The sequence below is a fragment of the Rhinatrema bivittatum genome, chromosome 1 (genome assembly GCF_901001135.1).
Source record: "Rhinatrema bivittatum chromosome 1, aRhiBiv1.1, whole genome shotgun sequence".
Taxonomy (NCBI): domain Eukaryota; kingdom Metazoa; phylum Chordata; class Amphibia; order Gymnophiona; family Rhinatrematidae; genus Rhinatrema; species Rhinatrema bivittatum.
Genome location: NC_042615.1, coordinates 361,101,542 through 361,116,783, shown reverse-complemented (window position 1 = coordinate 361,116,783; position 15,242 = coordinate 361,101,542). Strand labels below are relative to the sequence as shown.

General features: G+C 42.3%; 1 protein-coding gene across 5 annotated transcripts in view; it reads left to right on the top strand.

The window, feature by feature from the left end:
* SHROOM3 (shroom family member 3) overlaps positions 1-7,055 on the top strand; it is a 600,371-nt gene extending 593,316 nt beyond the window's left edge. For 4 of the 5 annotated variants that reach the window (XM_029600537.1, XM_029600556.1, XM_029600565.1 and 1 more), the window contains one exon: positions 4,326-4,673. In XM_029600537.1, coding sequence (XP_029456397.1) covers positions 4,326-4,673 — 348 coding nt within the window. Of the gene's footprint in view, positions 1-4,325 lie in introns of all 5 variants that reach the window. The other variant, XM_029600527.1, reaches the window with a different exon arrangement.
* The last annotated feature ends 8,187 nt before the right edge of the window (positions 7,056-15,242 follow it).

Sequence of the window (15,242 nt, the reverse complement as noted above, 5' to 3'; positions counted from 1 at the left end):
ATTTTCCAAACCACTGCCAGTGCTTTTATTAAACTTTTGTATTTATTTTTTTTTTTTTTAGAGTTGTTCCTCCCACTTAATATCCCAAGTGGGAGGAGGCAGTACAGAAAATCATTTTTTTCTGCTTTTCTGTATTAGTTTTAATAGTGCTCAGCAATTAATGCCTGCTTCTGGCAGGCGTTAATTTCTGATCACTAAAATGTGCGTCCTACACGCACTTTTTTTTTTTTTTTTGCATAAAGAATGAATAGCTAATAGCCTCATTCACATGCATTTGCATGTGATGAGCGCTATTAGTTTCACTCCGCGTTGGACGTGCGTTGAAGAGGCGCTAATCCCCTTATTGCATAAGGGGATTAGTTAGCACCTCTACAACACGCATCCAACTGGGCTGGACTCAGCGCACGGTATTGCTTTGGCTCCTAGGTGACTTACAGGCATACATCCTGAATTAAAATCAATAAAAACATAACAATTAACAGAATAAAGAATCTAAGACTTTTGGTACATCATATCTGAGTAAGATTATTCTGATAACTTTAGGCAACTGTTCTTGCTGAATATCAATCACGAGTTATGCAGCTAACATTAGCCGGATAACATGCCCGCTTGCCACGTTTCTGAATAGTGACCTCATAGAGGCCAAACAGCAGATTCTCATATAAACTCGTATATATATGCTTTAGCTTTTGACTTGTCCCTCACTACTCCTTAGCACACTCCTGCTATAGTTACATGTTTGAAAACCTTGCCTCATGGCTAGATGTACAAATTCAAGGAGAAAGTGGGTCTGAGAGAAGAAAACACCGAGCCCTTCCATCTTGGACTGGTACAAGGATGATGTTCTAAGCAAATACTTTATCAACTTTTGCTCAATCTGTATCTTTGGTAAGATTGGCAGTCTGTGTTCTGAGACAGCCCACAAGAGAAGCTGACTCCTAGGCTCGCAGATGGCTCTTTCCAGGTTATTTGTACAATCAGTTTGGAGTGGAGAACTGGACTAAGGACAACAAAAGAGGATTTCATTTAAAAAGACTGCCTTACCCTTCCCAGACAAATCTTTCCTGAGAAAATGATCTGAACCTTGCTTTTTGCAAAGATCTCCTTCCCAAGATCTTTTACATTATCTATCCTTTGTCATCTCTTAATGGGCTTTTTTGTGTCTTTACTTTTTTTTACCTGACCAGTTTGATCATTATTTTAAATACAGAACTTTAGAATTTTTTTTTCCTGCTTCAATGTAATTTTTTAATTTAGAATTTGCATATGCTGTAATTGAGTGATGTTCTTCCACAATCAGAAAGACAATTTTAAAGGTTTTAGAAGTTTTATGTTACTTTTCGTTCCTAGCAGAGCCAGCACTAGTGCAAATGGCATCCCGGGTGAAAATTGTTCATGGCTTACGCCCCTCCCCAGACAACCTCTCCCTCTTCCCTCCCAACATTCTGTCTCCTCCTCCATCCCCACTACTGACATTATCTTCCCTTCTCCCTCCATCCATTTTCTCCCCTTTCTTCCTCCCTGCAGGCACTCTCACTCCGTCCTCCTAGCATACTCCCCTTTCTCCTTCCTTCCTTCCACCCTCTTGCTCTACTCCCCCTCCTTCGAGGCATTTTCTCCTTCCCCCCACACTCTCTCTCTTTCTAGTCATTGTCTCCCACCTCTCTGTCTCTCCCTCCAAGCATTCTCTCCTCTCCGCCTTAACTGCCTCATTTATGGCCAGCAGCCCTCCAGTCCTGGGTCCAGGGCTACTTTAACAATTTGCGGGGCTCTAAGCAAACTTTTGTGGACGTGCCTCTTTTATTTTTTCCCAGATTGACCAGCTTCACCCCATACACACCCAGCCCTATCTCGCAGTCCCCACTCCTACCCCAGCCAATCTAACACAACCCACCCCTATCAATAAGCCCCAATCCCTGTTTCTCCCAACCCAAACCCACGTCCCATCTCTCCCCCACCCCACGCTCTGAATCCCCCAATCCCAGTGCTGTTCTTCCCCCACGCTGGCTCTGCTGTCCCTAGTCTCCAAGGCCTCATCTTCCCTTCCCTCACCCCCCCCCCCCCCCACACACACACACACACACACAATTCAGAGCTTCAAGCAAGCTTCTTACAAGTGAAAAAAAAAACCCAACTCTCCGTAAATATCCCCACAAAAGATAGCTGTCTGTTTGAACAGGTTTTCCACTTTCATGTGGAGATTTCAGCTCACTTTCAGGCCCAGTGTCCTGGGCGCGTGATCAAGTCAAGAAAAATATGTTAATTAGGGCCTGTGGTAAAAGGAGGAGCTAGGGACACTAGTGCGTCCCTAGCGCCTCCTTTTTGACAGGAGCGGCGGCTGTCAGCGGGTTTGACGGCCGATGCTCAATTTTTCCAGCGTCGGTTCCTGAGCCCGGTGACAGCCACGGGTTCGGAAACCAGACGCTGGCAAAATTGAGCATCCGGTTTTCAATCCGCGAGCCGCGGGCTGATTTAAAAATTTTTTTTTTTAATTATTTTTTACTTTTGGGACCTCCAACATAATATCCCGGTGCTAGCAGAATTTAACGCCAGCCTTTGCGTAGGCCTAATTTCTAAAAGTAAAATGTGCAGCTTGGCTACCGGTTCTTGGCTACCAGACTTGACCCCCCCCCCCCCCCCCAAGACTTGCCAAAAGTCCATGGTGGTCCAGCGGGGGTCCAGTTGCAATCTCCTGCACGCGGGCCGTCGGCTGCCAGTATTCAAAATGGCACCAATAGCCTTTGCCCTTTTTGTCACAGGGGCTACCGATTCCATTGGTCGGCCCCTGTCACATGGTAGGAGCACAAGATGGCGCCGTCCGTCCGTCCGTTGCTCCTACCATGTGACAGGGGCCAACTAATGGCACCGGTAGCCCCTGTCACATCGTAAGGGCAAAGGCTATTGGTGCCATTTTGAGTTTTCCCACGAAGCGCCTGAACTGAAACCCGACCCGGGAGCGCACTGTACTTTATCGGCCCTTTGGAAAATCTGAGTAACTCTGAAGTCACTATTCAAATGACCTTTAGGAAGGTACCAGATAAAACTTTGTTAAAATGATTTCCCTGCTCCCCATCTAAATTTTGTTGTACCCCCACATAAAAAGGCAGCATGGGGAGGGGGCGTTGTTCCTGAGGCACAGTTTCACTTCCTCTGGGCAGTGCTGCTCAGACAAATTTACCTGAGAAACTCTGTCTGGGTTCGTGACACACCTGGCGGACAATGCCCCCATGTGTGACACACTGCTCACAGCAATCCACCGCTGAACTAAACAACAGCCTCAGGATTGCTTTTATTGTTGAGAATGACACAAGGGAAAGATAAGAGTGCTCTCTCTGAACAGAAATACATTTTTGTACAAGCTGCATTCTCTGTCCCCCGTGGGGCCACCAACCTAGCTTGATGGACTCTCTACCTGGGTAACATCAAGCTAGGTTGAGAGAACATTGCACAAATCTCATCTTTAGGTGAGTTTCCTCACTCCGAAGGTCATCAAATCTTCACAAGGGAGCGCTGTTCTGTTCGTATGTCTCAAGTGGCCCCTAACCCCTACACTAATACATAAACCTCACCTCCAGTCACTAGGTGGGCCTCCTATAGAGATATAAATACCTGCCTAGGATGAGAGTATTATGGCTAGGCGCTCTTTCTCTCTCTCACACACAGATAAATCCAGGCCTAAGTTAGACCTGCTCTATGGCAGGTCTAATTTATCTGATTAATGTAACCAACACTTGCCATTTAGCTGGATAAATGCATACCTATCCAGCTAAGTTGCACTGAATATCTGCCTCCCTGCAGTCTTGAAATGCTTTTTATTGTACCAAGTTATGAATTGTGTTTTCTGAGCATTTGAGACTATATAGAAGCCCTTCTTCACAGCTGAAGAATGGACCTGTGTTTTGAAATTCGTGTGCAACATCTTTAGATCATTTTATTGGCTCAACATAAGAACTGTTGCAACCTGCAAGTAATTGTGTAGTGTGATAAATTGTACATGGTGACATCTTGAAGCTTTTATAGCAAAATATAAGGAATTTGTGTTAACAAATACTGACAGGATGTGATAGATCAGATGCAATGGGAGACTTTCATGCTGTGTCCGAAACAAGAATGTACACTGTGTATGCACAGTATAACCAATTCAAAAAGTTAACGCTTTAATTATATGATATTTCCAGGCTTCTAACAGAAGATTTGTGGTAAGGATGTAATGATATGCTATTAGATTGCTTATATTTTATACAAGCTCCATGTAGTATCGATTCTGTAGTGGAGTAAAAACCAGTATGGTGGTGATACTTAAAACACATGTTTTGATTTAACAGAACTCCCTGAATGAGAAGAGAAAGATGCTGGCTGGCCAGCATGAGGATGCTCGAGAGCTGAAGGAGAACCTAGACCGCCGCGAGCGCGTGGTCCTAGATATCTTAGCCAATTACCTGTCCGCCGAGCAGCTCCAGGACTATCAGCATTTTGTGAAGATGAAGTCTGCACTTCTCATTGAACAACGAGAGCTCGATGACAAAATCAAGCTGGGGCAGGAACAGCTTATGTGCCTCACGGAGAGCCTTCCCAGGGACATTACCCTGCAGAGCAAAATGCCTTCCCTTGATACAAAAGTCACCTCTGTGGAGTCTATCAGTTTACTTCCACCATTGACCTCTTCACTTTAACATCTTCACCAAATGTCAGGGACAAGTCTGTTTCTAATCTAACTAGAGTACTTAGGCAAGTTTACTGTCAGAACTTAAAATGGAGGACTCAGGACGGTCAGCAAAGAAGGAATCCATCATGCAGTCTTTCATGGAGGAACACTACAAACTAAAACCAGCATGGAACACAGAAGGACATTAAACTGTTACCAGGAGATGTGAAAAATATGATTCTTTTGTGTTTCCGATTCCATTTTCAACAGGAAGACTGTCAAGCAGCTTTTATACAATACCACTTTGCCTTCTTCAGGAACATTTCTAGCCCTTTGTGAATTTCTCAGCATGAGATACTAAGTTTAACCATGAAGGATCTGAAAAATGAAGCCTGTTAAAGCACCACCTAAATGATATTGCTATTTATAATTGTTTGTTTTTTTTGTTTAATTATGTGAGTTTTTGTACATATTTCTAACCTATGATTGATTCTATTTTGTGATGTAGAAAATGTATTTTTAATACCCTCTGACAAAAGTGGAAACCCCAAAGATCGTCATGCCATGAGCTGAATTTTATTTTTTGTTTTTCACATAAAGGGCTTCTAGAAAAGCTTTGCCCTGTGGATATGCCTCAGTGGTAAATAAATCCAAGTGTCCTTGTGAAGGAGACTCTTTGCCTAGCAAAACGTTGATTTCTGCTCTCAGATCTCTTGGCTGCTGTCTCCCTGTTTCCCATTCTAGTGCAAAAGCAGGGAAACCCGAGCTTAGACTGAGACGAGTTTGTTGTGAACTGTTGGTTTTTTTTAGTTGAAGAGTTGCAGAAAAGGATCCCAACCCCATGCTCCACTTTGTGAACTGGAAGAAATATGTGCCAAGCATAACCTAAACACTTTGCAAGCAAGCCTTCGGGATCCCCTACTGAATGTTGCAGTATTCATAGTTTACATTTCCTTTTATGGTTACAGGCAAACCATTTTTCTTCCACAGGCCCTTGACTGAGATGAATTATTACAGAATAATAGTCGATTTGTTGCTTTAATCAAAACTGAAAAGAAAAATGTTGACGTGTCTATACCCCATCAGAAGGGGTTTTCTTGTTTGTTTGCCTTCTGAATCATGCCATACTTTTTTCCCCAGTGATGTATCCTTAAAGGACCACATTCATGCCACACTCTGTATCATGCGCAGAATGACCACAGATGGGTAAGATTGCAGGAAAAAGTCCTGCAGCACAGTGGCTCCCATTAAAAAAAGGACACATCAACCCAGCTCCTTCAACTATTCAATTCTCACATGGGTTAATTTAATTTATTTTCATTTTTGATTTATATCCCACCTTTGGTGATTGATCAGCTACTTCAGAACGGATCACATTCAGGTACCGTAGGGATTTCCTTGCCCCCAGAGGGCTTACAGTGTAAAGATTGTAGCTGTGGCAATATAGGACGCATTGGGACTTGGTGTCTGAAGGTGCTAAATTTAAGAATCGGTGAAAAGCTCAAAAGTGCTTAGTGTACAAGTTTTTTTTGTTTGTACAATCTTTTTTTTTCAGTGAAATGTTTTCCCTTGCCGATGCTTGCAGAAAATTGAAATCCTTGGGCAAAAAATGCACCATTTCAAAACTGTACAAGCAAATTGGCTTGTAGGTATTTTTTTTTTTTAACAATTTCTACTTATCTTTTACCTGAAATGTAAATCTGGCTTTTAGTACATTGCACAGTAGCATTTATTTTCATGTAGCAGTATATTTATTTCCCTGGAAATCGACAGGCCTTACTGTGATAAACTCTCTGGTCTGCACTGCATGGGTCCTTTCCGCCAGTCGTGTAGTGGCCAGTGCTTGAAGCACAAACCCTTGACATGTGACGGCAAATGATGGCTGTTTTAAGCCTAATTTTCCAAGATAAATTCTATGGCAAAATATATTTTCAGTCCTGTTGTTTTGATGGCTTTATGATCAGCACAATAAAATCACTCCACTCTCATTCTTCATTATATCATTTAATACACACCCTACGGGTCTTGTCTAGCTTATGTTCCTTGCTGGGGAAAAGTCAAGGAAAGCACTCGCTTTAACTAGCTTAGGAAAAAAGGGTTTTAAAAGAGAACTGTGAAAACAAAAAGGGTCAATATTTTTTTTTCTAGCTTTTTATTTTAATGAAAGGTAATTTCAGAATGGCGTAATTTTACTATGAAAAGGGAAAGGCAGAACCTTTTATTTACAGTGAGGACTGGAATAAACTTGAAACCTAAATTGAACAACCCCCACAGAAAATCTTATGCAAGAGCCAGCCGAGGTTCACTTACCCAGGAGTAATAGTGACTTTTGATCACATTGGTGTATATCGTTTTTATTGTTATGAGATTGCTTTGCAACGCAAGTAAAAGTCACAACATCATTTACGTTTTCAACTGTCCCTTCTTTATCAGACACTATTAAAGGAACATTAGCCTACCTTTTTCCGTAAGGGCGCTTGCTGCGTGAGATACTGAATCCACAAAGACATGCCCTATCGCCTTTAAAATCTGTGGGCCTGACCATTGCTTGTGCAGCCATGGAGCAGGAGGCCCAGGTTCAATTGCCAAGCCTGGCTACTATATCTCATGCCAGGGCTGGGAAGGTTGGAGAGGCCCTGTGAGTCAGTGGCGACACCTAGTGGCCAGACTTTGAGTTGCTGAGGAAGTCATGGTCTGTGAGCTCTGACTATTGCTGCGATCGTTGGATTAGAGGGAAGGAGAGAGTATTAAAATGGGGAGAAAATCATTTTGATTAAAGGTCAAAAAAACCTTAAACTCATCAAAGAGTTGTTACAGAATGGTGTAAGAACATAAGAACATGCTGGAATGCCACCTGCAGTCCCTCAGGATTTCTCTGACTCCAGAAGATGACAGAGATGCACTCCTGCAGTTTTTAGTTTGATTTTTAGTTTTTCAGTATAGAATTTTTTCTCTTTTTCTGGCAATCGCTTCCTGAGGTGTTAGGCATCTTCGTGGGCCATCCCTCAGTGGAAGCCGGGCGTCCAGGGGATTGGTTATCCTTGTCAGGGGCTTCGCCCACTACGAGTCCGTGTGTGCAGGCCAGAGGCTCCTCGCTACGCCACACGGACACTGCTGCAGCTGCTCCCTTGATCCCGGCCAGAGCTTTCTGATTAGTAAAGTTTGTAAAAAAAAAAGGTCAGCAGCAAGAAAGGCTCCAGTCTCAGTGACTCTGAGGTAAGGAGTTGGTGTGGGGGATCAGGCCCTTGTAGGCATTGTGGGAGGCTGTCAGCTTCATTTCACTTCGGCTCCCAGAGCTCCGGGTTGCCGCGGAAGGGAAAGGGTGAGTGTTTGTTTTAGTGTTTGGGTACTTGCCAGGTTCTTGTGGCCTGGTTTGGCCTCTGTTGGAAACAGGATGTTGGGCTTGATGGACCCTTGGTCTGACCCAGCATGGCAATTTTTTATGTTCTTATGCCATACTGGGTCAGACCAAGGGTCCATCAAGGCCAGCATCCTGTTTCCATCAATGATCAATCCAGGCCATAAGAACCTGGCAAGTACCCAAAAACTAAGTCTATTCCATGTTAATGTTGCTAGTAATAGCAGTGGCTATTTTCTAAGTCAACTTAATTAATAGCAGGTAATGGACTTCTCCTCCAAGAACTTATCCAATCCTTTTTTAAACACAGCTATACTAACTGCACTAACCACATCCTCTGGCAACAAATTCCAGAGTTTAATTGTGCATTAAGTGAAAAAGTACTTTCTCCAATTAGTTTTAAATGTGCCACATGCTAACTTCATGGAGTGCCCCCTAGTCTTTCTATTATCTGAAAGAGTAAATAACTGATTCACATTAACCCGTTCTAGACCTCTCATGATTTTAAACACCTCTATCATATCCCCCCTCAACCGTCTCTTCTCCAAGCTGAAAAGTCCTAACCTCTTTAGTCTTTCCTCATAGGGAAGCTGTTCCATTCCCCTTAACATTTTGGTCGCCCTTCTTTGTATCTTCTCCATTGCAATTATATCTTTTTGAGATGCAGCAACCAGAATTGTAGACAGTATTCAAGGTGTGGTCTCAGCATGGAGCGATATTACAGAGGCATTATGACATTTTCCGTTTTATTCACCATTCGCTTTCTAATAATTCCCAACATCCTGTTTGCTTTTTTGACTGCCGCAGCACACTGAGCCAACGATTTTAAAGTATTATCCACTATGACGCCTAGACCTTTTTCCTGGGTGGTAGTTCCTAATATGGAACCTAACATCGTGTAACTACAGCAAGGGTTATTTTTCCCTATATGCATCACCTTGCACTTATCCACATTAAATTTCATCTGCCATTTGGATGCCCAATTTTCCAGTCTCACAAGGTCTTCCTGCAATTTATCACAATCTGCTTGTGATTTAACTACTCTGAACAATTTTGTGTCATCTGCAAATTTGATTATCTCACTCGTCGTATTTCTTTCCAGATCATTTATAAATATATTGAAAAGTAAGGGTCCCAATACAGATCCCTGAGGCACTCCACTGCCCACTCCCTTCCACTGAGAAAATTGTCCATTTAATCCTACTCTCTGTTTCCTGTGTTATAGCTAGTTTGTAATCCACGAAAGGACATCGCCACCTATACCATGACTTTTTACTTTTCCTAGAAGCCTCTCAGGAGGAACTTTATCAAACGCCTTCTTAAAATCCAAGTACACTACATCTACCGGTTCACCTTTATCCACATGTTTATTAACTCCTTCAAAAAAGTGAAGCAGATTTGTGAGGCAAGACTTGCCTTGGGTAAAACCATGCTGACTTTGTTCCATTAAACCTTTCTATATGTTCTGTGATTTTGATGCTTAGAACACTTTCCACTATTTTTCCTGGCATTGAAGTCAGGCTAACCAGTCTGTAGTTTCCAGGATCGCTTTTTAAATATTGGGGTTACATTAGCTATCCTCCAGTCTTCAGGTACAATGGATGATTTTAATGATAGGTTACAAATTTTTACTAATGAGTCTGAAATTTCATTTTTTAGTTCCTTCAGAACCCTAGGGTGTATATCATCTGGTCCAGGTGATTTATTACTCTTCAGTTTATCAATCAGGCCTACCACATCTTCTAGGTTCACCGTGATTTGGTTCAGTCCATCTGAATCATTACCCATGAAAACTTTCTCCGGAACGGGTATCTCCCCAACATACTCTTTAGTAAACACCGAAGCAAAGAAATCATTTAATCTTTCCGTGATGTCCTTATCTTCTCTAAGTGCCCCTTTAACCCCTCGATCATCTAACGGTCCAACTGACTCCCTCACAGGCTTTCTGCTTCAGATATATTTTAAAAAGATTTTACTATGAATCTTTGCCTCTACAGCCAACTTCTTTTCAAATTCTCTCATAGCCTGTCTTATCAATGTCTTATATTTATCTTGCCAACGCTTATGCATTATCCTATTTTCTTCTTTTGGATCCTTCTTCCAATTTTTGAATGAAGATCTTTTGGCTAAAATAGCTTCTTTCACCTCCCCTTTTAACCATGCCGGTAATCATTTTGCCTTCTTTCCACTTTTTTAATGTGTGGAATACATCTGGACTGTGCTTCTAGGATGGTATTTTTTAACAATGACCACGCCTCTTGCACACTTTCTAGATTTGTAGCTGCTCCTTTCAGTTTTTTTTTTACAATTTTGAAAGTTTAGCACAAGAGCCGTGGATTTGCTTACTGTCTCCCTTCCAGTCATTAATTCAAATTTGATCATATTATGATCACTATTGCCAAGTGGCCCCACCACCGTTACCTCTCTCACCAAATCCTGTCCTCCACTGAGAATTAGATCTAAAATTGCTCCCTCTCTTCTCGGTTCCTGGACCAATTGCTCCATTAAAATGTCATTTATTCCATCCAGGAACTTTATGTCTCTAGCATATATTGATGATACATTTACCCAGTCAATATTGGGGTAATTGAAGTCTCCCATTATTTATTTATTTATTTGTTTGTTTGTTTGTTTATTGATTTTATATACCGTCGTTCGATGAAGCCATCACAATGGTTTACAAGATTCAAATGGTAGTTACTTTGTTAAAATATGCGAATTGAGGAAACATCAGGATACATATTATATTCGAAAAAGAAAGGTTAAAAGGGATCGGAGTGGGTAAGGAATAAAGGAAGGGGATGGGCTTTGGGGGGGGGGTAAGTAGAAAGAGAGAGGAAAGGAGGGTTACAAGGGTGGCAAAATTAGTTAAACGTAAAGTTATTCTTTTTATAGTCCAACATAAGATCATTTTTGTATGAAAAAGGTTTGCTTGGTGCTGGTTGATGTCTTGTTTTTGTGTGGTTTTGGTAGTTCTGTTGAATGTTTGGCTGTTGTGATACTTGATTGTCAATGTAGACCAGCCATGTTTTTAGTCTAACTTCAGTTAGTCAGCCAGAGTGACTCACTGCTCTCTTGATTAACAAATGTTGGTACCTAATCAAACCAAATCACACTACCTCAACACTTTTCTGAGGTGAGTAACTGAACTGAACATTTCAACTTTTTTACTTAGGTATACACTGCTCCTAGCTTATTTCTAGCTTCTGGCTACTTTTTTTTTTTTTTTTTTAAATACAAACACTAACTTCTGCTTACTAGCTGCCTTACAGACTTTTAAAAATAAACACACTAACTACTGCTTACTAGCTGCCTTACTGACTGACCATTTAAAAATACAGTCTAACTTCTGTTTATTTGCTGCCTTACTATTAAAAGCACAAACACACTAAATAATATTACCAAATAGTTAACTTTACCCCAATACTTTTAAAAAAGACAATGTCCCAAGCAAAAACATACTGATTCCTTTCAGCCACCAGCAAGGTGATCCTCTCCTCTCAGTGCTCCCTTTTACTGTGAAAGGCTGGAAAAGGAAAGGCAGAACATTTTATTTTTAGTGAAGACTGGAAAAAACATGAAACCTCAGCTGAGCACCCCCACACAAAATCTCATGCAACAGCTTGTTTCTATTTGACCTGGAAGCCCAGAGAAGCAGGAGAAAAAAATAAGCATTTTCCCCATAACTACAAAGGGCTCTATGTACCTATTTTGGCCATTTACCATAGGCAAGGTTGAACCAACACCCACGATAAAATCTGGCCAATATCACTCAGGTCAATTTTAAGACCTGCACGCGTATATGGATGCACCAATTTTATAACATGCACGCGCCAGCACATGCATGTTAATAAAATCCAGTAGCCCCACACACGTGTGGGTGGCTCATGCGCATACAGGGGGGGAATTTTAGCAAAATGCAACACAGTCGGGCCTCCCTCAGTTCCCTCCCAGTGTGCTCCAATTAAGGAACGGACTGGGAGGGAACTTTCCTATACCTAACCCTACCCTTCCTACCTCTTCCCCTCTCCTTCCCAACCCCTAACCTAACCCTACCTATCCCTAATTTTTTTATTTTGCTACTTACTGATCCCTGGGAGCAGAAGTAATCTCTGCACACCGGCCAGCTGCTAATCACACTGTCCTGGCTCACCCCCCTCCCCTTCCCTAGACCACGCCCCCTGGCTCACCCCTTTTGCAGGACCCAGCACTTTGACACATAATGGGGGTTATGTGCATGGCCAGACCCATTCTAAAATGTGCACGGTGCACGCAAGGCCCAGCCATGCGCGAAACCCCCATTTTTTACGCGGGTGGCCCTTTTAAAATCGGGCCATCAACATATTAAGTTAATGATATGCAGAAATCCCATGCAGTAACTTTTCGGCAGTGATCCACATTACTGCATCGTTTCAGCCTTAGCAAGCACTAATGCTGTGGTGCCATTCAAAAAATTGCCCCATGGCAATTTTAGCTAGCTACATAATCAATAGGCATACTTAGCTGTCCAAGCTACTTAAGGACAGTGCTGTGAGATGTTTGAGAGCTAATGCACAGATTAAGAGGAAAGAGCGGAAATGTTCTTAAGGCAGGAGGCTCCCTCCTCTTCAGAACAGCTGGATATGGAAGTGGCATCAGAAGCAGCAAACAGAGCCAGGAGGACCGCTACTCAAAGCCTAAGATCCTCCACATCCTTTTCTGTGCTGAAGACGATGACCTATTTCCTGACAGGGTCCTGAAGCACTGCTCGCCACTCCCAGGGAAAGAGTTCAGGAATAAGTCCCATGCCAGCAAAGGAGAAGTCATGGAACAAGAGAAGCCATGGCCATCACCAGTTTGAGGTGCTGTGTTTTTAGAATGTTCCGGACCAGTGCAAGAGGAGGTACTGGCACTGGAATGGACTCTTCCACCAGTGGGGCTCTCAAATACTGGCTTCTAACAAGGGGGAGAGAGGATGTCAAGCTCAAACCACATCTGAGCCATGGAAGAAAGACTGAAAGCTGACCTGGGACAGAACAAGGTCAAAGACACAGCACAGAGGTGCAGGGCCATTACAACTATACTTCCTCCTACATGGCTTCATTAGCTGTGCTGCTTGCAGAGGTTCTCCTCTCTGGTCTCCTTAATGTGCTTGAATTTCTTCCTCCTTCTCTCACTCATTTTTTCTCCTTCCATCCCCTTTTCCATTTCCTTCCTCGCTTTGCCTCTCTTGCTAAAGCCAGAGCACTAACAGAGGCTCCACTTGGTCCTGACTCTTTCCAAATGAATATTCTCGTTCTTTTTCAGCTTAATGCCACCCTCCTGCTGGTGAGGTTGTGTCTGACTAAACTTACATTAAATATTGCGCTGTTTAATGCACTTTGGTGCATAGGGTGCAAATACCTAAGCAGTATTTCTACTAGGGGTGGTAGCCTAAAATAATTTTGTGCCGTTTTCATTTTCATGCTGGTAATGGGCCATTTCCGGAACTTTTTTTTTCGTGTTTCCATTTAAAGAAAAAGAAACCAGAACTTGGCCTAACCTTCCCATTTATTACAATAATGCCTGGTGGTCTAGTGGGGGGCCCAGGAGCCACCTGAAGCTCCCAGGCCAGCAGCTGCCATTATTCAAAATGGCACTGGTCGCCCTTTGCCCCTGTCTTGTGATAGGGGCTACCAGTGCCAATAAGAACATAAGAAAATGCCATACTGGGTCAGACCAAGGGTCCATCAAGCCCAGCATCCTGTTTCCAACAGTGGCCATCCAGGCAATAAGAACCCGTCAAGTACCCAAAAACTAAGTCTATTCCATGTAACCATTGCTAATGTCAGTGGCTATTCTCTAAGTGAACTTAATAGCAGGTAATAGACTTCTCCTCCAAGAACTTATCCAATCCTTTTTTTAAACACAGCTATACTAACTGCACTGACCACATCCTCTGGTAACAAATTCCAGAGTTTAATTGTGCGTTGAGTAAAAAAGAACTTTCTCCGATTAGTTTTAAATGTGCCCTGTGCTAACTTCATGGAGTGCCCCCTAGTCTTTCTACTATCCGAAAGAGTAAATAACCGATTCACATCTACCCATTCTAGACCTCTCATGATTTTAAACACCTCTATCATATCCCCCCTCAGTCGTCTCTTCTCCAAGCTGAAAAGTCCTAACCTCTTTAGTCTTTCCTCGTAGGGAAGTTGTTCCATTCCCCTTATCATTTTGGTAGCTCTTCTCTGTACCTTCTCCATCGCAATTATATCTTTTTTGAGATGCGGCGACCAGAATGGTACACAGTATTCAAGGTGCGGTCTCACCATGGAGCGATACAGAGGCATTATGACATTTTCCGTTTTATTCACCATTCCCTTTCTAATAATTCCCAACATTCTGTTTGCTTTTTTGACTGCCGCAGCACACTGAACCGACGATTTCAATGTGTTATCCACTATGACACCTAGATCTCTTTCTTGGGTTATAGCACCTAATATGGAACCCAACATTGTGTAATTATAGCATGGGTTATTTTTCCCTATATGCATCACCTTGCACTTATCCACATTAAATTTCATCTGCCATTTGGATGCCCAATTTTCCAGTCTCACAAGGTCTTCCTGCAATGTATCACAATCTGCTTGTGATTTAACTACTCTGAACAATTTTGTGTCATCTGCAAATTTGATTATCTCACTCGTCGTATTTCTTTCCAGATCATTTATAAATATATTGAAAAGTAAGGGTCCCAATACAGATCCCTGAGGCACTCCACTGTCCACTCCCTTCCACTGAGAAAATGGTCCATTTAATCCTACTCTCTGTTTCCTGTCTTTTAGCCAGTTTGCAATCCATGAAAGGACATCACCACCTATCCCATGACTTTTTACTTTTCCTAGAAGCCTCTCATGAGGAACTTTGTCAAACGCCTTCTGAAAATCCAAGTATACTATATCTACCGGTTCACCTTTATCCACATGTTTATTAACTCCTTCAAAAAAGTGAAGCAGATTTGTGAGGCAAGACTTGCCCTGGGTAAAGCCATGCTGACTTTGTTCCATTAAACCATGTCTTTCTATATGTTCTATGATTTTGATGTTTAGAACACTTTCCACTATTTTTCCTGGCACTGAAGTCAGGCTAACCGGTCTGTAGTTTCCCTGGAGCCCTTTTTAAATATTGGGGTTACATTTGCTATCCTCCAGTCTTCAGGTACAATGGATGATTTTAATGATAAGTTACAAATTTTTACTAATAGGTCTGAAATTTCATTTT